The sequence below is a fragment of the Lonchura striata genome, chromosome 6, assembly GCF_050655825.1.
Source record: "Lonchura striata isolate lonStrDom1 chromosome 6, ASM5065582v1, whole genome shotgun sequence".
Taxonomy (NCBI): Eukaryota; Metazoa; Chordata; class Aves; order Passeriformes; family Estrildidae; genus Lonchura; species Lonchura striata.
This window is the reverse complement of record NC_140708.1, coordinates 37,829,575-37,849,827: the sequence shown is the minus strand read 5'-3', so window position 1 is coordinate 37,849,827 and position 20,253 is coordinate 37,829,575. Positions and strand designations below refer to the sequence as shown.

At 50.3% G+C, this 20,253-nt stretch overlaps 1 protein-coding gene across 5 annotated transcripts in view; it reads left to right on the top strand.

Moving 5' to 3' along the window:
• Positions 1-19,434, top strand: part of CTBP2 (C-terminal binding protein 2) — a 289,398-nt gene extending 269,964 nt beyond the window's left edge. For 3 of the 5 annotated variants that reach the window (XM_085582953.1, XM_077784739.2, XM_085582952.1), the window contains 8 exons: positions 9,202-9,356; positions 10,873-11,017; positions 12,704-12,910; positions 13,465-13,679; positions 14,058-14,188; positions 15,031-15,158; positions 15,743-15,860; positions 17,624-19,434. In XM_085582953.1, coding sequence (XP_085439079.1) covers positions 9,202-9,356; positions 10,873-11,017; positions 12,704-12,910; positions 13,465-13,679; positions 14,058-14,188; positions 15,031-15,158; positions 15,743-15,860; positions 17,624-17,804 — 1,280 coding nt within the window. In that variant the 3' untranslated portion in view covers positions 17,805-19,434. Of the gene's footprint in view, positions 1-2,669; positions 5,830-9,201; positions 9,357-10,872; positions 11,018-12,703; positions 12,911-13,464; positions 13,680-14,057; positions 14,189-15,030; positions 15,159-15,742; positions 15,861-17,623 lie in introns of those variants that run through there. The other 2 variants (XM_085582955.1, XM_085582954.1) reach the window with 2 other exon arrangements.
• Positions 19,435-20,253: the final 819 nt, after the last annotated feature.

Genomic DNA, 20,253 nt, shown 5'->3' with positions numbered 1-20,253 from the left:
TAATCCGGTGCTACAGGGAAGTGAGGGTGTTTATCTCAGGGAAATGAGTGGGATTTGCAGCCATTCAGCACCTCCCAGGATCATTCCCCTGCTCACATATTCACCATCCTTTCTGCTTAGAGGAATGGGTGTCCAATTCCTCAAAGAGCAGTGGGAGTGCACAGGGGAGCAGCGGGCGCAGACTGGGATGGGGAAAGAAATGGGAACAAAGTGAAGCAAGAACCTGGGACACGAGAAAGCAGGAGCAGTGGGAACATGGCCACACTTGGGCTTCCTGGCTCTGCTCAGGGTTCCTCGCTGGATCTTTGCCGTGGGAGAGGGGTGGGGATGTGAGAGAGGAGAAAGTTGCCAAAGGTGCAGCGGGCTCGGCTGCAGCGTTCCCCTGCGGGCTGAGCCTGGCGCTGGGGTGACCTTGCAGCGGGGTCACCCAGCAGATGGTTCCAGCTGGCCTCGTGCTCCTGGCCAGCGCCCAGGAGATATTTCAGGAGGTCTTAGGAGGGACGAGGCCTTGGCAGGACCTGTGGGTTTGCAGTGAGCTCGGCAGGGTTCTCCCTGCAGGAGCCAGCGAGCATCGTGGGCTGGGCTGTGGAGGAGCCCCTGGCAGCACACAGGGCCCAGGGACAGCTCAGGGACAGCCCAGGGACAGCCCAGGGACAGCCCATGTGGCCCTGGTGTGGCCCATGGAGCTCAGGGACAGCCCAGGGACAGCCCAGGGACAGCCCATGTGCCCCTGGTGTGGCCCATGGAGCTCAGGGACAGCCCAGGGACAGCCCAGGGACAGCCCATGTGCCCCTGGTGTGGCCCATGGAGCCCAGGGACAGCCCAGGGACAGCCCATCTGCTGCCTGGCACAGCACTCACTGCTCGTGGTCCTTTAACCCTTTGAATGCAGGTCCAGGTGGATTTGGAGGCCCCATCCCTTGGCCCGGGCCAGGCCCTTGGCTGCTCCCTGGCCCGTCGGCAGTGTGGGCAGGAGGAGCTGAGGCAGCTGCTGCCTGTTCTTGGCAGAAATTGTTTTGGGGAGGCTCCTAAAGTCAAGCTGGGCTCTCACTGAAGGCTCCCACATTGCCCTTATGGAAAAAGTGTGAGGTAAAGCCTGGGTTGGATCCCTGGGGGTTGTTGTCCCTACTGGCTGTTAAGTGACTTGAGGTGATGACAACAGCTGCAGGTGGACATAGAAGTGAGAATTTATCTTCCAAAAGGCTCTCCAGGCTCCCACCCCAACAAAGCAGTCCTGTCTCTCCAGAGACAGAAACTCCTCCCATGCTGTCTCAAGCCACTTCTGGGATCTAAACCTCCAGCAGATCTCAGGAGCTGCAGCAGCAAAGCAGAGATGCTCAGATGTTGCTTAAAAGATCGAGCACTTTCTGTCCAGCATAGTAGGAAGGACTGATGTCAGTGGTTAGCAGCATCATTTAATTCCTACAACTACCTCCCAATGCCTTTTCTTTGTTTTCCACTCAGAATCTCTCATTGTCAATGTTCCAAAGGTGCTGGTGGCACACAGACAGCTGGTGGGATTGAATCCTTTCTGCTTCCCAAAACTGGATCCAAGTGCTTGCTTTAATACTTTACCTTTTTTTTTTTTAATATGAGGGAATTTCTAGTCTAAACCATAGGGCTGTCAGGGGTCTGTCTGTGTGCTGAAGCCAGGTTTGCACCCCTCAGTGCTGGTGTGTTCTGGACAGCCTGGCTGCTGGTCTGGTGGGGGTCTCAGGCAGCAGAATTCCAGGCTGTGCCCATGCCAGGGCTGTCACTGCAAGTCGACAGACTCATCTTTAGCCTTGATTTCAATATCTCATATATTCCAAAACGTCTTTACAGCCTCTGAATCCCTCGGGGCAATTTGAAGTTTGAGCAGCCTCCTGCCCAGATGGCCGCTATCAGCAGCTCTCCCCTGGCAGCAGCATCCTTCTCCTTGGGTTTATTTATTTTATCTTTTCAATCAAAAAACTTAAAATCCAACCAAAAACCAAAACAATGAAAGCTGTCCATTTCCTGGAGCATCTCATTTGTTTTTTACTGCTGTAGTTTGTTTCTCTTTGGATGGAAGGGAAAAAAATAAATGGATGAAGAGGACAGGGAGGGACCCAAAGGAGAGCTGGCATGGGATGTTGTCCCTGGTGCATCATTCCATATGGCTGGAATGTGTAGCTCAGAGGTGAACATCCCACCCATGAAAAATAAAGGATATATCCTGCAGCTGAAGTGCAGCACAGGAGGGAGTGCTGCATAATATCAGGAAAGCTGCCCACTGAGCACCAGGAATACAATTTGTTTCCAGCACTGGGCTTAGTAATGGAGCATACTCAAGGAGAATTTATTGGGGTTTTTTTTTTGCTGTGTTTTTTATAATATAAGCTGCATAGCTCAGCCCTGGGCAGTGGGAGAGTTTGAGGGTCCATATGGTGTCTGAATCATAACCACCAAACAAACCCTGAGCTTTTCTCCTCTTTCTCCCATCCCTCTCCTAAAAAAAAAAAATCCCCCCTCAAAAAAAAAAAAAAAAAAAAAAAAAAAAAAAGAATACAGGAATCTGAGCTGCTCTGAGCAAGCAGATTCTCTCCCAGGTGCTTCTTTTAGCTTTCTTGGTAGCATCTCTCCCTCACCACCCCATATGGCCTCTCCCATCTGCTCTGCCTCTCCCGTGCCCTGGCAGCTCCCACTGCCTCCCTGCTTTTGCCATCCCCTCCGTCCTCTCAGGGTAGTGGCCCTTGGGCCAGCACATCCCTGGGGCTCCCCTGTCTTCCATCCCCTCGTGTGACCATGAAGAGTTTGATGTTGGACCTTCTTTAGCTCCTCTTGAACACTTCTTGGTATTTGGTGTTCACAGACACGGATTTGCCAACCTGGCAGTGTGGGAATAACCCCAGCACCCACATTTTGATACATAGCAGGGGCCTTGCACTACTCTTGTTTTACTCTTTCATTGCATTAACACCAGCTTATGTCCTTGCAGCTGTATGTGCAGTGCTCCTGGGGGAGATTTAGTTCAGCCCAGAGATAATTTCAGAGACTCCAGAGTTTTGCAAAGCCTCTGGTTGGCTTTCATGCCCCAGAGCTGCACCCCCATGGCATCAGCAGGGTATTCCAGTGCTTTAGTGGAAGGAAAAAAAAGGTGTTTCTGGTATGTGTACCTGCAGGAATTCAAATAAGAATAAGAAAATACCATATATATTTATATTTTAACTGAGCATTTCTCTGTGGCTGCCATGTCTGCAGTTCAGCTGGGGACTGTAACCACAGTGCTTGGATCAGCTAATAAGGATACTCTTTTATATGGGAACATGAATTTTTAAAAATACTTTCTTCAAGGAAGCCCTGGAAAGTTACCTGGAAAGGGAACTGGCCAAAATCCAGCTCTGGTGTGCAGACTGGAGAAAGGTGCTGGAGAGCTCAGGGCTTTGCACCGGCTCTTCCTAACAACAGGTATGAGATTTTCCCTTTCCAGCAGGGCAGGATGGGCCTTGCTGCCTCCTTGCCCATCTCTCTGGAGCTCTCAGGAGTTTCTCTGAAACACAATTTCCCTCACCAGAGGGGACTGCCATGAGCCTGTGGGTTTTTCCAGTGGGCTGGAAGTTGCCTCCCCTTTACAATCATCTCTTCCCCACAGCAGCCCTGGCTGTGAGCCTGGAGCTCCAGCATCAGTTCAAACACCTGGGTTTCCACTGAAGGAAAGGATTCTGCACTCTTCCCCTGGTAGGGTCCTGGCAGCCTCAAAGACACTTTGCTTTTAAAATACAAATCAATCTATCATTATTTATAAAATATATATTTAATGTCACTTCCTAAACATACTCTGTATGACTTCTGTCTGCATAGTACCAAGTGCCTCCAGAGTATTTATAGTTAGAAAAAACAATAAATATCTGTTTGGGGTTTTCCCCCTTCCTTCTAAGAGATAAGATTTGTGTCCTATTTAATTTTTCCATATGCATTCATTATCAGAAGCATTTTTTAACAGGAAAATTGAGTGAAAGAGCATCACTGGTGAGCACATTGGAGGAGGTTGGTCCTGTGGGTCCTGAAGCATCACAGTGCTTTCCCAAAACGTCTCCATCCTCACAGAGTCACTCAGTGGCACCTTTGCCACTCACCTTTCTGCTTTCAGGGAGTGGGGACCCCTGAAAGGGCACCTTGGGACCTTGGCTCTCCAGCTTGCAATGCAGAGGTGATGGCTGGGACAGCAAATCTGTGGGGAACTTCAAGTGTTTTAGTAATGCTTTATGCTCAAGAGAAAGATGTGCCTAAATCCCCTTGTCCTGTAGTCAGAGACTGGATTTTAGGGAGACTGACAGATCTTTTGATGTCAGTGTTAGAAGTCAATACCAAGTCCAGGTAATGAACCTTTCTTCTCCTTATTCCTGCCCCCTCTTCCAGTTCCAGGAGTGCCCTGGGCATCCTGCAGGGCGGGCAGGACCCTGTCTGCAGCGGGCTGTGTGTGCCACAGCAAGATGCTGTTGGGAGCAGCAGGATGGTGATGAAAAGGGGGCACAGTAACACTCTGGAGAGGCAGTGCTGATGGTGTTGAACAGGACTGAGGTGCAGATTTTTTTCTTATTTCTTGGATGGGGATTGTCTGTAGCTGTTGGTGCTGCTGGCAGTGACAATGGCAACTGGAAAGAGGGAAAAACAACTGCTCCAACAACTGCTCCAAGCCATGCTCTGGAGATGGGGCACTGCACAGGGACTGCCTGCTCTCATTGTCCACATACACAGCAGCAGTGTCCTACATACTCCTGACAGAGTGGGGGCTTGGGATGACAATTATAAGGTCATAAAATATCCTGAGTGGGCAGGGACCCACAGGGATCATTGAATCCAACCCCTGGCCCTGCACAGACACCCCAACAATCCCACCCTGGGCATCCCTGGGAATGTTGTCCAAACTCCTGGAGCTTTGGCAGTCTCGGGGCCGTGCCCATGCCCTGGGGAGCCTGGGCAGTGCCAGCACCTCTGGGGAAGAACCTTTCCCTAAAATCCAATCTAAACCTCCCTGACACAGCTCCAGCCATTCCCTCAAACAATGACGTTGAGGGTGCTTTTACCTAATTGGGACAAACTGGGCAGGACCAGGAGATGGACGTGTCCAAAAAGATGTGAATCCTGCCAGCAATCAAGTGTCATTTCTGATGCTGAAATTCAGTTGGTTCACACATCAAGAAAGAATTTGGCCCTTGTTTTCTGGGTGCAGCTGAGATCAGCACAGCTCTTGCTTTCCCCAGTGCTTTGTGTTTGTTTTCGAGGTGCTGCTGCTCAAGGCTATCAGCCTTTTTCTGCAGCCACGCTTGCATGGAAAGAAAGGCATGTTTCATTTTTAAGTTGGGAAAAAGGGAAAAAAAAAAAAAAAAGCCACGCAGACAAAAAAAAACCCAAACAAACATAAAACGCAGTGTGGCACAGATTAAATCCATTTGAGACAACTTGAAAAAAAAAAAAAACCCGTCATATGTGCAAGTCAATAGGAGGAGGGGAGTGGAAGGGGGAAAAGCAACTGTGACATATACAAACCCTTTAGTGTGCATAGCATAAGATTTTTTGGCTGGCACTCACATGATTTTATTCAAGGGCTGGGAAAGAACTACGATTAGTTAAAAGCTTCGGCAAAGTCTGGAGGGAGTGCTCTGAGGAGTTGGGAGCCGCGCAGAGGTGACTGTAACTCCTCTCGCAATTTCAGACCATTCTTCTGGGGCTCAGGACAAAAGCCTTTTCTTTTCCCTCCGTGTTCAAAGAGACATTTGTCTTGAGATGGTGCAGCTGTGGGCCGCGGGATCGCTTGTTTGAAGATACCCCCTCGTAGACGAAAGGAGAGGCACCGCACTGAAAAGTGGTAGTATTTTATCGTGTGTGGGTCCCCCCCTTCCTCCTCCCTCCCTACTCCTCCACTGCCATGTGTGGTTTTTAATAAGAAGAAGAATGTGGAGGCAACATTTTCCAGGCAAGGGGAAATTTCCTGTTTCTTTTCTGTTTGTTTAATAAAGTGTGTAGTTGACTGTAAAACTGTAGCTACTTGGTTGCGAGCGGGTAATTCAGGCGAGTGTCAGGATCGCTTCTTGATGCACTTTTATATACTGCAGGGCAACATGTTTAAAGCCTTTTTTCCTTATTTCCTTTTTTTTTTTTTTCATTTTAATGCTGCGTGGCGAAGGCAACTGAGATTAATAAGAATTAGGCAAATGGTTTCTGCTTTTGTTTCGGTGAGATAGTACCAGCCGGCTTGCGGTCACACAAAGGCTGCCATTTAGCAGGGAGCACTCCCTAATTCTCTTGGCAGGGGTGCCATTGGGATCGGATACAAGTGGGTGGCAAAGGGGAGGAGCGGCAGGAAAGGACAAGCAGGCTTTGTGTTATTAAAAATGAAACAAAAGCACTTTATACGCGGGGCTGCGTGCAACAAGCGGCGCTGCCTGTGAACCAGGGTGGAGTTTGAGTTCTCTATGGCTGCAGAACCTTGCTTTTTTGCCTCTTCTTTATTTTTATTTTTTTTTTAATGTTTTTCCCTTTCCTTGTAAAGCCTTGCTCCTCTCCCTCTTTCTTAGCAAGCTCTCCCCACACTGCTGGCCAGGCTCCGCAGGCGGCTGAAAACGCCTTAAAAAAAAAATTATTGAACAATACTTGCCCCAACTTCACAGGAACAGCTGGGGGGGTTCTCAGCAAAAATCAGCTTCAGATGACGTGGGAGGCACCGAAATTGGGAGGCACCAAAATTGGGAGGCACCGAAATTGGGAGGCACCGAAATTGGGAGGCCGAGCTGATCCCAGCCCAGCCCCAAGGAGATCTTTGCAGGGGTGGTGATGCTCATGGTTTACACAGCGTTGTACCCTCAGTTTGGCAGAGCAAAAGGGTTAATGGCTGCGATGTTTTATCACAATTTCGGGAGGAGTGGCTGCTGTTTAATTATTTTCTGATCCATGGCATACCTCGTTGTTAATGAAGCAGTCGCCTGCAGAACAAACGTGCTGTTTGGGCCAGGTGGCTTGGTTTTGTCAGCCCAAATGTTGGTTTGGATGTGTTTGTGCAGAGGTAGGGAGGAACCAGGACGGTGGAATGGATGCAGGGTGGTGGAAAGGCTGCGGGAGAGGTGGGCAAGGAAAACAGAGCACGGTTTAAGCTACAAACCTGCCAATGGTTTTCATTAAAATGTAATTTCCATACATTATGCACCTCATCCTGTATTGATTTGCTTCAGAACTTTCCTTGTCGAGCTGAAATAAATTCCCTCCTCGAAGTAGGAGGAACAAGAGCAGTTCCTGTGAGTACCTCACGGGTTCCAGCCACATTCAGCCTCAGTGACTGCACTTGAGTGTGTGGGCAAGGGTGACGTGCCTAAGAATCCTGTGTCATCATGCACAATTACATCCCTAATCCCAAGCAAAGACACAGATGCTGTTTCAAAAAAAGAAAAAGGGAAAAAAAAAAAAAAAGCTGTGTTTTGTTTGACTTTCAAAGAAGCTTATGTAAGGGCAGCATAATAAACCTGTTATTTTAGGGCTTGGATTAAATGTCAAAGTTTCAGATAACCTGTGGTTTCATCTTCCACCTGCCACACTCACAGGAAGCCACTCCACCCTCTGTGTGCACCCTGCTCTGCCCTGAGGATGGTCCTGGTCCCTGGTGGGCACTGGGCTCCAAGCCTGGGGACAGGGCTGGTGGCCGCTGGGACTGGCACAACCACGGCCACCTTGGCCCTGCATCAGATTCCTTTTTGTTTGCAGTTGTGGTGTGAGGCTGGCAGGTGATGCTCTAAGCCTTGGAGATCATACACATTAGAAAGCATTTAAGTCAGTGTTATAATTCACTTGCTTGTTAACCTGAGAAAATAATCTAGCTGGGTGCAGTGCTGCCCAGAGGGATTGTGTAAGCACTCGGAGATTTGGGCATGTTTTTATTCTTGCTTATCTGCTTATCACAAGCTTCTTTCCCTTATCCAGATCCTGCCTACTGACACACTTGCACTCCCATCTGGATGAAATGCATGCAAACATTATGGATTGTCTCCATACTGGTCTCCAGGAATGGAGACCTCAGTAGGGAAGGGGGAGGGAAGGACCAGTTCCAAAAGCACCCACCTGTAATGCTGGAAACCTTCACTCAGGTCTGCTGGGCTGGTTGGTTCTTCATTTCCTTAAGCAGATCCAGTAGAAAAGGAATGGAAAGCCACTAAACCCACTCCATTAAACCTGCCTGTTTCCATGGAGTTATTTTTTCCCATGTCAGATGAGTGTGGCTGTGTGAGTGTAGCAGCAGTGCAGGGTCCCTCCCCAGGACCACGCTCTTGGTGCTCACAGGTCTGGGGTTCATCGCTGTGGCCAGCAGTGCCCATGTCTGTAATCCCCTGGGATATTCCCCCAAAAAATACCCCAAAGCAGCCCCATGGAGTTCCCTCAGTCGAGCCCTGGGCTTGTTCCCCTAACCAGCAAAGCCACTGCATTTAGAGGCCAGACAGATGTTGGCTGGTAGCCCTGGCAGGTTCTTGTGCAGAAGTTGGGTTTGGCAAGGAGAAGCTCTGCTGGAGCTGCTTGTGTGAGGGTTTGGAGACTCAAACCCAGACCCTCCAGCTCCAGCCACCTCATGGTGCAGCAGCAGAAATAAAGCCTCACAGTGTACCCAGAGGACCTGGTCCTCTCACCTGTGCTCTGCCCAAAAAATGCCCGGGCAGCTGAGAAAGGTACCTGAGATATTTCATAGGGTCCTAATATAACAAACACCTATACTGAAAGGGAGGTGTAGAGATTTCTAAGTGACTTGTCACAAAATTAACCAGTTAATCCCCCAACAGAGCAATAAATAGAATATAAAATTCAGCCTTCTGTGGCCCTTGGTGGTGATCAATTCCTTCTCATCTCAGAGGAGAATGTTGGGATTACAAAGATGAACTTTGCTGTTCCCATGAAACCTTTGGTAGCTGGTAATACATCAGAGTATAACTTCTGTGCTAAAGAGGTTTTCGGTGTCTTGCTCTTCTCGTGATTTTTCAGTAATCCTATTTTTAGCGTGATTCTCTGTTTGGATTTGGTTTTTCTGAGGTGGTCAGAATGGTAAAGCCTAACAAAAGAGGGGCAAAACCACAGCTGTGCTCCCAGGGAGCGTTCCAGCCCCTTGGCCAGGCTCCAGCCCTGTTCGCCCTGACCCTGCTGTCACCAGGATGTCACCGGGTGCTGCTGCCCCTCCCTGCCCTGACAGGGACCCCTGTGCCCGCAGGTATCCGCCCGCAGATCATGAACGGCCCCATGCACCCCCGGCCCCTGGTGGCCCTGCTGGACGGCAGGGACTGCACCGTGGAGATGCCCATCCTGAAGGACCTGGCCACCGTGGCCTTCTGTGACGCACAATCCACTCAGGAGATTCACGAGAAGGTACCGGGGGAGCTGGGCGGGCTGGGGGCAGCGGGGGCTGGCCTTGCTCTTCCACATCTTCAAAGAACCTTCCAGGGCCTGAAAGGGATCCAGGAGAGCTGCAGAGGGATGGGGACGAGGGAGGGACAGGACACAGGGAATGGCTCCCACTGACAGAGGGCAGGGATGGATGGGAGATTGGGAATTGGGAATTGTTCCCTGGCAGGGTGGGCAGCCCTGGCACAGGTGCCCAGAGCAGCTGTGGCTGCCCCTGGATCCCTGGCAGTGCCCAAGGCCAGGTTGGAGAGGGCTTGGAGCATCCTGGGACAGTGGAAAGTGTCCCTGCCATGACAGGGGTGTGGAAAAATGAGCTCTCTTCCAACCCAAACCAGTCTGTGATTGATTTTTGAGCAGAAAGTGTACAAAACTGCACTTGAGTCAATCAGCAGATAACACCAACAGAACCCACTGCAGATTAAAATTCATTCAGGCTGTTTTAGAAACCAGATGTTATTTTGGAAAAAAAAAAGTCACTTTATCTCTTTATCAGGTTTTTCACATCAATGTTACTAACATTTCTCATGTTTTTTGAAGCCTGTGGAGCTGCTGCTGTGTCTTTGCTGACTCCATCCCAGCTGCAGCTGGTGGGTCTTCACAGGTGCTCAGTGCACCTCCAGTAGCTCCTCCCTCTCCAGAGGGAGTGGAGGAGGTTTGGGAATCATTCAGGCAGATCCATGCAGTGTTTCTGCTTGGAACCTCAACTACATGTTGAGATTCCCATGAAAATATTATTTTAGATACCTCAAATGAGGTTTGAAATTATCAGAAATCATTTCCAAGATCTGGGAAAGAGGAATACAAATAGCAACAGTGCTGGTCTTTGCAGATTTGAAATCTGGGAGAAGAAGGTGAGTTTTTTGTGAGACATCAATAGGTGAGCCAGGCTTAAGGGGGGGTTTGGATGGGTCTTGGGTTTTTGGAGCACTGAGGTAGCTTGTGACAAGGACAAATAAAGGTCTGGATCTTCACTGAAGGGGCAAAGCCCAGCCCTGTGTGACTGTGCAGCCTCTGCAGAGGTTCTCAGGTCCCCTTGAGAAGAGCCAGGAGAGGCAGATGTGACTGGTGTGGCCAGGGTTTCACATGCACAAGGAGGGTGAGGTGTTAAAAATGTCACACAGTCCTGTTCAACCCCAAGAGACACTGCTGCAACACCCAATTCCTTTCCAAAAGCAGAATTACTGCTGCTTGGAAGCAGAGGGGTTTGCAGATAACCAACTGGAAAAGGGACCAGGTGAGAGACAAACATGGTTTTCATCTGCCTGGTCTGCTCAGGTGTAACATCATAATTCTCAGACATTCACCAAATCCAATGCCAAAGCTGTTGGTGGGTCACACCCCTGCAGGGTTTGGTGACACCTGGCTCAGAGAGCAGCTCAGCAGTGAAAATGTCCAACTCACTGGGTCATATTCCTGATTCCTGAGCTGCAGGTGTCCCCCCAGGTGTGCTGGTGGCTCCTGACTGCTGTGTTTGTTGCAGGTGTTGAATGAAGCTGTGGGGGCCATGATGTACCACACCATCACCCTGACCCGGGAGGACCTGGAGAAGTTCAAGGCCTTGCGGGTCATCGTCCGAATAGGCAGCGGCTACGACAACATCGACATCAAAGCTGCTGGGGAGCTTGGTAGGTCCCAGCTCACACCCTGACTTCCTCCCCTGGCCTTCCAATCCTTTAAAATCAGCACAAGGATCTGCTGCTTCCCTGGGACCCTGCTGGTGCAGCAGAGTTCCAGGCAAGGCCTCCATTCAGCCCCTAAAATTACAGGTGCAGTTCACAAAGATTCTTTTGCACACAGAGAATGTTATGACAAGAAAACTTGACCATGAAGTGAATAAAACTGCTTATGGTAACTTGTCAGACTAGGAACAAAATCCACTGTTTTAGACATTGATAAAAATCTTTTTTTATGTGATATTTTATACAAGAACACTTCAAGATGTGTTATTAGATGTGACTGATTTTAACAAAACCTATTAGATTTGTATCAACTAGTTGCATGTTATATTCATAGTCTTTTGTGAATCACTGCCTTTTGTTTTTAAAGATGGCCTGTTTTGAGCCTTTGTGCAGTTTTAGAAGGCAGCTTTTGGGTTCATATCATGTTAAATTTGGCCTGTCTGAATCCCTCATTCCTGCACTGTTCTGAGTTCCAGGTGCCCCTCATACAGCTGGATATTTGAATGGCTGTTCTATTTCTGGCACAGGAGAGTTGATACAGCTTTAGAAAAATTGGAGGAAGGGTGTTTTATTAGATTTTGTTAAGCAAGATCAGTCTCTTGATCTGAGCTGGTTCTGAGTCATGCTTGCTCCACTGGGAAGGCTCTGTGTTGGATGGTGGAGCAGGAATTGTGTGTTGGGTTGTTGCCACCTCCTTTGCCATCTCATCAGAGGTGCCTCAGGAACTTGAAAAGGGCTTTTAGCGTGGATTGCCAAAAATAGGGAGGGTCATGCTGTAAGACACCGTTGGGGCCACCCAGTTTCCATACTGGTTTGGGTGGTCACAGAGACTTCTGGCTGCACACCCCCAGCTCCAGGAGCTTAATTGTAACGCTGGTTTTAACAGCTGAGTTACAACAGGCTTTACTCACCTGATCCCAAGATTCAGTCTGTGGAGCAGCCCTGCAGTGCTGTTTGGGATATGTTGTATTAAGGGTTATCTCTGGGGAAGTGAAGAATAACAGCCATTCCACCTGAGCCGTTTTACAGAGATAATTGCGATAAGAGAGTCTCAAATAGTCATTCCTAAAAAAAGCAATTCTCAATATAGTGAATTGTTTTCTTTTTTCAAGAGGAGAACAGTGTCTCCTCAGTGTAATGGTTTCCTCATGTTTTTAACTCTTATTGTTATTATCCATTATAACAATGTTCTGAGGCTTTGAACATCAGGAAGGAAAAGATATAACGAATAAAGTAATGGGATACTGCAGCATAATCCTTCTTTTTTTTTACTTGGCAAATTGGGTGGCCAAATGATGTGGTTTCGAGTAGAAAATGTAATGACTCCCCACAAATGTAGCGTAAAGTTTAATTGGTATTGCTTTCCATAAGGTGGTTTTTAAACCGTGCAGTCAGTCAGTGACCGGGGCCAAAACAACGGTGCCAGGGCTGGGCTGGGCACAGAAAAGGCACCCCCAGAATGGGGTGATGGGGTTGAACCGTCATCTCTGGGTGTTCAAGGGGCACGGAGCGAACACCAGCGTAAGGAGCTTGTGGGAAGGGCAGCTGGGAGTCATGCCAGTCCATCAGAGGGGACAGGAGCGGGCAGGGCTGGCACTGGGCAGGGCTGTGACCCGTGTGTGGCCTCCGCAGGGATCGCCGTCTGCAACATCCCCTCGGCCGCCGTGGAGGAGACGGCCGACTCCACCGTGTGCCACGTGCTGAACCTGTACCGGCGGAACACGTGGCTGTACCAGGCGCTGCGCGAGGGCACGCGCGTGCAGAGCGTGGAGCAGATCCGCGAGGTGGCCTCGGGAGCCGCCCGCATCCGCGGCGAGACGCTCGGCCTCATCGGCTTCGGTGCGTGCGGCTCCCGGGGGGCTGCGCGCTGCCCTGGGCAGGACCCAGGAGGAGCGTTTGCAAAAGCAGAGCCACCGCAGCGGGTCGGTGTGGAACGGAGAGAACATCTCACGTGGGTTTTTGGGGAAGGGGTTGGTTTTGAGCTGTGGTTGAGTCCTTGGAGGAGCACTGGTGAAACACAGTGGTGATTTAGAGGGACTGCAATTCTAGAGGTAGTGCTGCTGTCCTCTCCCAAAAACACCCCGTCCCTGAGCCACAGCTACACCAACCCAGCCTTCCTGAGCCACTCTGGCCTGCACAGTGGCAGGGCTGTGTTACACAAACCTTAAGTTCAGCCACAGCTGTAGAGTTCCACCGTTAGAGGTGGGATCAGCTAACATGCTGATACGAGCTCATATGAGCATGTTTAAATGGGGAAACTGAGGCAAGGCAAGGGAATGCTCGGGAAGCCCAGCAGCCCCCAGGGGACATCCTCAGGTCCTGCTGGGATCTCAGCCTCATGGACAGAGGGGATTTGGCTCAGTTAACTCCCCTGTCCCTTCCCTTCGGCACAGGTCGCACTGCGCAGGCGGTCGCGGTCCGAGCCAAGGCCTTTGGCTTCAACGTGATCTTCTATGACCCGTACCTGCAGGACGGCATCGAGCGCTCCCTGGGCGTCCAGCGGGTCTACACCCTGCAGGACCTGCTCTACCAGAGCGACTGCGTCTCCTTGCACTGCAACCTCAACGAACACAACCACCACCTTATCAACGACTTCACGATTAAGCAGGTAACTCATGCGCCTCACCTGCATGGCCGAGGAGAGCTTTGGTGGGCAGGAGCTGGCCACAGATCCCTCAGCTCCAAGAGCTGCCTGCACCCAGCTGTGTCTCCCCTCTGTGTTTAGGGGGAGCAGTGTCCTGCCAGGTAAATAATCCCTATTCCTGTGGTGCAGAGGTGATGGCAACGGTGAGTTTTGTTTGCCAACACCATCCAGAGGTGGAGATCCCATGGAAAACCCATGTGCAGCGGGATGGGGGTTGCTGTGGGGCTGGAGCACAAAAAGCAGGATGCTGCCACAGATGGAGGCAGCGTCCCAGGGTGGGGGGTGAGGGCGGGATGGGGTCGGTGTGCCCAGCTGACCATCATCCCTCTCTGGGCGTGGCAGATGAGGCAGGGGGCGTTCCTGGTGAACACGGCCCGCGGGGGGCTGGTGGACGAGAAGGCCTTAACCCAAGCGCTGAAGGAGGGCCGGATACGAGGGGCCGCGCTCGACGTGCACGAGTCGGAACCGTTCAGGTAAAGCCGCCGCCACCCTGGGGTGGCATCGGTGCCACCGTCTGCCGTGGCACGGCCGGGGGTACCCAGCACCCACGGAGTGTCAGTGTCCCTGGTGACACTGCCCGGCACAGGGGGACAGTCCTGCTGTTGTCACCTTGTAGTCCTGCACTGGGGTTGTGTGCACAAGGGGACACTGGGAGCTTGGAACAAGAACCCAGCCTGTGTTTAGAAAAAGCCCCAGAACATTCTCTAGTCCTTGAGGACAAATTCACTGCACTTGGTGCTGGGCATTTTTGCCTTCAGCCTCTGAAGGGCTGGGTTGTAACTGAGAGTGCAGCTTCTCTCATCACAGACATACTTAAAGAACAAAATGTGTGCTCCTACACAAGGGGAACCCCAGTGTCCACCCTTCCCATCCTGCGAGGACCCACAGCCTGTCCCTTTATCCCCACACTGCTGCAGACACCCCAAACATTATTCCCATGGGAGCATTAAGCCCAACCACTCCATGGGTTGATATTTAAGCTCTTTTTTGGTGCATTTTCAGAAGCTGCATTTTCTGAGCCCTGCACAGAAGCTGTGCCTCCTCCCCAGGACTTCTGTGGCCATTTTGGGCTGGCAGGACCATCAGGCCAGGGAATCACAGAATGATTTGGGCTGGAAGGCACCTTAAAGCTCATCTAGCTCCAATTCTTTGCTGTGGGCAGGGACACCTTTCACAAGAGCAGGTTCATCCAAGCCCCATCCAGGCTGGCCTTGGAAGGGGTGTTGCATATGCAGAGGGCAGGCCACAAACCTTTTGCTGTTCATCTTTCATTCTTCATTTTAACATTGATTACTGTGTTTTCCCCTGCTCCCAGTTTTGCTCAAGGCCCATTGAAAGATGCTCCCAACCTGATCTGCACCCCACACACAGCCTGGTACAGCGAGCAGGCGTCCCTAGAGATGAGGGAAGCTGCTGCCACCGAGATCCGACGTGCGATCACAGGTACCCAGCCCCTGGGATGCTGGGCTTGGCTCCCTGGGTGCCAGAAACAGGGATTCACCCTGCCCATGGGAAAGGGATCTAACCCCAGTTTGCTTCCCAGTAAAGAGCTGAGAACCCAAAGTTCCCTGTTTGGTTGTGACTGGGTGACAGGTTTTGTGTTGGTCTTGTTTTTTTAATGAACGGGTAAATACTGGTGTCTGTGGCTGGGAAGAACAGGAGAAGGAAGCAGGAATTGCTGCCCCTGTTTCTGGTGCTAACCCACACAGTGGTGCAGACACAGCACTGCATTCCAAAACGGAATCCCAAGGTGGTGGGCACAATATTCCAGCAAAAGAGTTCTTCTCTTGTCCTGAAAATCACCCTCAAGGGAACAGCTCCTCTAAAAGCCAAGTGTTGGGAGTGAGGGTGGGAAACTGGTCTCCAACCCTGCACCCAGGACAGCCAAAGCATCCTCCTGAAACAAGGAACGTGGGATGTTTTTTCCTCCCATCCTTTACACGGACAGACACAGTGAAATTTTAAGCATTGCAGCTCGTTAGAGGGTGATGAGGCTGACACAGACTCACCTTCCTCACCAACTCCAGGGCGCATCCCAGAGAGCCTACGGAACTGCGTGAATAAGGAATTCTTTGTCACGACGGCTCCGTGGTCAGTAATAGACCAGCAGGCGATTCATCCCGAGCTCAATGGTGCCACGTACAGGTGAGCGGGAGAACGGGACACCGGGAGAACGGGAGAACGGGAACACCGGGACACCGGGAGAACGGGACACCGGGAACACCGGGAGAACGGGAACACCGGGAGAACGGGACACCGGGAGAACGGGACACCGGGAGAACGGGAACACCGGGAGACCGGGAGAACGGGACACCGGGAGAACGGGAACACCGGGAAAACGGGAACACCGGGACACCGGGAGAACGGGGACACCGGGAGAACGGGGACACCGGGAGAACGGGAACACCGGGAGAACGGGACACTGGGAGAACGGGAACACCGGGACACCGGGAGAACGGGAACACCGGGAGAACGGGAACACCGGGGCACCGGGAGCACCGCGGCCGCTGGCACGGCGCGGGTGGGGCAGCAGGGTGGGCACTGGTGTACCCGGCCGCTGTCACCCCTCCCTGGGGACCAGCACTCACAGCTCGGGGGCTGCTGATGGGGTCGAGCCAGCCCCAGAGGGTGGGTAAAGCCTCCCTTCCCAGAGCCTGCATCCCTGCGGGCTGGGAGTGACTGGGCAGCGGCTCTGGAAGAGGCAGGAGCCCCCCAGATCCCCCCAGAAGCTGATGTGACTTCTGAACTGCAGCAGCAGCTCTGCTCCTGTCTGTGACCAGCCTCTGTGAGCCAGGCCCAGCTCTGGGGTTAATGAGCCAGGGGAAAAACTCCAAGTGCAGGGCTGTAGTCAGGTGGCCCAATTCCCACCTAATCCAGATTAGGGGTCACTTACTGCTCTGTTTAGATGGCTCCAAGTATGCTGGTAGGAGACATTGGGCTCAAGGAGCTGGAGCATGGGCTCATTCAGGGTATCACCACTGCCAAAAATACTCTGAGCTACAAAATACCCTGCAGGGCACATCAGGTCATGTCAGGCAGAGCCAAGCCAGAGTTACCCAGCAGCAGAGCCCTGAGACAGCTCCTGGCAGCAGTGAAGGCTCCCTCTGACCACCAGAACTTCCAAACCCTGTTCCCACTCTCGTTCCCAAACACGTGGGCAGTGCCAGCTCTGAGGACAAGCCTTGGCTTCCCAGCCTGACCTGTCTGCAGGGAGCTTCAGCCTGGCTCAGCTCCCTGGAGCTGCAGCCCTGGGGCCCCTGGAAGCTGGCTCAGCTCACCACCTTCATGGGCAGGTAAAACTCCCTCCCAGCTTCCCAGTCCACCTTGAAGTGGGAGGCCTCAGGCCTCACATGGCCACAGCTCCACATGGTTTTGTCCTCGTTGCTCCCACATCACACTGAAGAAATTATTATTCTCCTTTTCCAAACTCACTGTTGTTTATTGGAATGTGTGTAATTGCTCTTGGAAGTTAGATTAGATCTGATCCCATCTTTTGAGCTGTGCTGTTCCACAAGGAAGATGCAGCTCCAGGAAGTATTTACAAACCAGGTGTAGGTGTTCAAGGCATTCACACACAGGGATGATGGGGTCAGCACACCAGCATTTGGAGTTTAAGAGAGCGTTCCAGATGGTTCCTTACCCAAATTTCCAAAGGAGAAAGGCTCCCCAGTGGTGCAGGAGGCTGTGAGAAGGCACAGAACAAGCTGCAGTCCTGATGGTGTAGCAGAGAACACTTAGCCAAGGCACAGCAGTTAATGTTTAACTCTGAGCCCTCCCTTGTAACTTAAAAGGAAAAGCAAACCTGGCTCCAGGAGGGAAGGGGATCTCTGTGCTGAGTTTTCTCCACAGTGGTGCTGTGTGATGAGCTGTGCTGTGACAAACCTGCCTCTCTGTGTCCCCTCTGCCAGGTATCCCCCTGGGATGGTGAGTGTGGCACCAGGAGGAATCCCAGCAGCTATGGAGGGCATCATTCCCGGAGGCATCCCTGTTACCCACAACCTTCCCACAGTGGCACACCCGTCCCAAGCTCCATCGCCCAACCAGCCCACAAAACACGGCGACAACAGGGAACATCCCAACGAGCAATAGCAGATAATTTAAAAACCATTCCATAAACTTAGGACCAAGAGACATTGGAAAAGAAGTTATACATGAACTAAAAAGAGAAGAATTTGATACGAAATTTGTAATGCTGATTTTGGACAGAAGCATCATTGATGTTCCAGTGTTCCCGACAAAGTGACAGCAGCCAAGACTGGGGAGAAGCCCTGGAGAAGTCACCTGCTCCCTGCAGTGCTGAAAACTAAGATGTGATACATTAATGAGCAACTTCTGTTATTGTGTGTCGAGTTTCCTTCATCTGTGCATCAATCACATGAATAAAAATAATTTCTTTTCACCCCCTCAGCTCCTTGGGAAGGACAGGGCTCCTGCACTGTGTCCAGGCCACTGAATTAAGCCATCTTTACAGAGTTAACAAGAAACCATTGTGTGGCTTCAGCCCTTTCCTTTCTCTTGCATCTGGTGACCTCTCCTAACAGGGGGCAGCAGTCCTGGCTTAGAAGTGGAAGGAAAAAAGAAAGAAAATGCTCCTCCTCCTCCTTTTTGCAGTGGCCAGTGCCGTGTAACAGAAGTTCTCCCGCCAGGTCTAAGTTCCAGCCATTCCAGCCGGGATGTGTGGGATGGGAAGGGCAGAAAGAGCTCCTGGCAGCGACCACTGCCCTCCCAGCTAAGGAAAACCAAACTGCCAGTCTCTCCTCTGCCCAATACACTGAATAAAGTAGCTGTGCATCCACCTATGCCCTGCAATGATGCAAGAAAAAATAAAGAAGAAAAAAGAAAAAAAAAAAAGGAAAAAAAAAAAAAGAAAGTATTAAGTTTCACACACTTATTTGTACTCAGATATATTTTCTCAGTTTTAAATCTGCAGCTATTTTATCAAGTGGAAAAAGTCTTGAGCTGGAAAGGGTTCAAGAATAATGTTGCATTTCCTTATGTCTCAGGAAACACTTTTTATGGTAACTTGTCAGACTGTCTATGAACAAAATCCACTTTTTTAGACATTGATAAAAGTCTTCTTTTCTTCACGTGATATTTTATACAAGAACACTTCAAGATGTGTTATTAGATGGTGACTGATTTTAACAAATCCTATTAGATTTGTATCAACTAGTTACATGTTATATTCATAGTCTTTTGTGAATCACCGCCTTTTGTTTTTAAAGATGGCCTGTTTTGAGCCTTTGTATGGGTACATTCCTGTTTCTGTGACAAAAAAAAAAAAAAAAAAAGAAATCTTGAGCTGTCCCAAACAGACAAAAAAGAAACCAATGGCTATCAGTATGTTTTGGTTTAGTGTGTTACCGTTACTGTATTTGTTTATTGTAAAGGTGGACATTTAGCGTTCAGTGCAGTTTTCAATAAAAAGTGATAAAATTTCTATAATTTCTGAAAGGCAAGAGCTCTGCTGCAATCTGGGGCTTGGAGACACTGAGAGGTAACCATAAGGTACAGAAACATCATTCTGGTCACACTTGGTGAATATTTACAGTGCAGTGGGAGGGGAAGGTCCCTTCCAACTCAGACTGTTCTGTGATGAAGAGATCACTGTGGGCTATAAGTACAAAGGCAGCTACAACTCAAACAACGTTTTCTGTACATTCTCAAGAGCTAAAGCATTATCAAACCATTGGAAAATAAAGCCAAAAAGTGCTCAAGAGGTGCTGCTGGCTTTGAGCCTTATTGGGCAAAAGGCCTGTCTGTCCTTGTTTCTACCCTTTTCCCACTGTGTCCACGTGCCACACACATGGAGTTAGATGGGGGCTAAAAAAAGCTGAAACCAAAGTGTCCAAGTTACAAAACTCTGTATTTTGTTTGCTTAAACTGAAAACTTGGTTACCAGCCTCAAACATCCAAACAAGAGGTCACCTTTTCACAGAGTAATTGCTTTTTGTCAGTGCTCAGCACAGCCCAGCAGTGAATTATCCGTGACCTCTGTGAGAAACTGGGATAAAACAGGTCAGATACAGGGGTAGTATTTGAGAGACACCAAAATGACCATCAAAACCAAGAGGAAAACATTTCATCGATGTTAAAGTTTAGAGTTGTTTTAAAATAAACGAGCCCTGGTACTTTGTTTCTCAATAATCCGGTCCCTCCCTGCGCCGCAGGATCCGTGTGTCAGCAGTGACTCCGAGCTCAGAAAATGCTGGAGCTTCCATCCAACACCCAACTTCCCTTTCAGCCAAAACCAAGGTCAGAAGTGCCACAAGCTCAACAGGAGCAGAGATTAAGCCATCCCAAAGGTTACAAAGTGCCTGCAGGGAGAACACCAGCAAAACATGCAAAGATTGGAGCTGTGGAAGCAGAAGGGGAAGAATATCATCACAGCTGGGAGATGCCAGAGCACCAGGAGCTGCAGCTCTCAAATGGGAAATTACTGGGCAGAGAAATGGGAAATTAATAGTTGCTGCTGAAAGTTTGTGGCTGACAGAGCCATGCTGCTGTTGTCCCACTCAGGAAAAGCAGACAGGAAGGC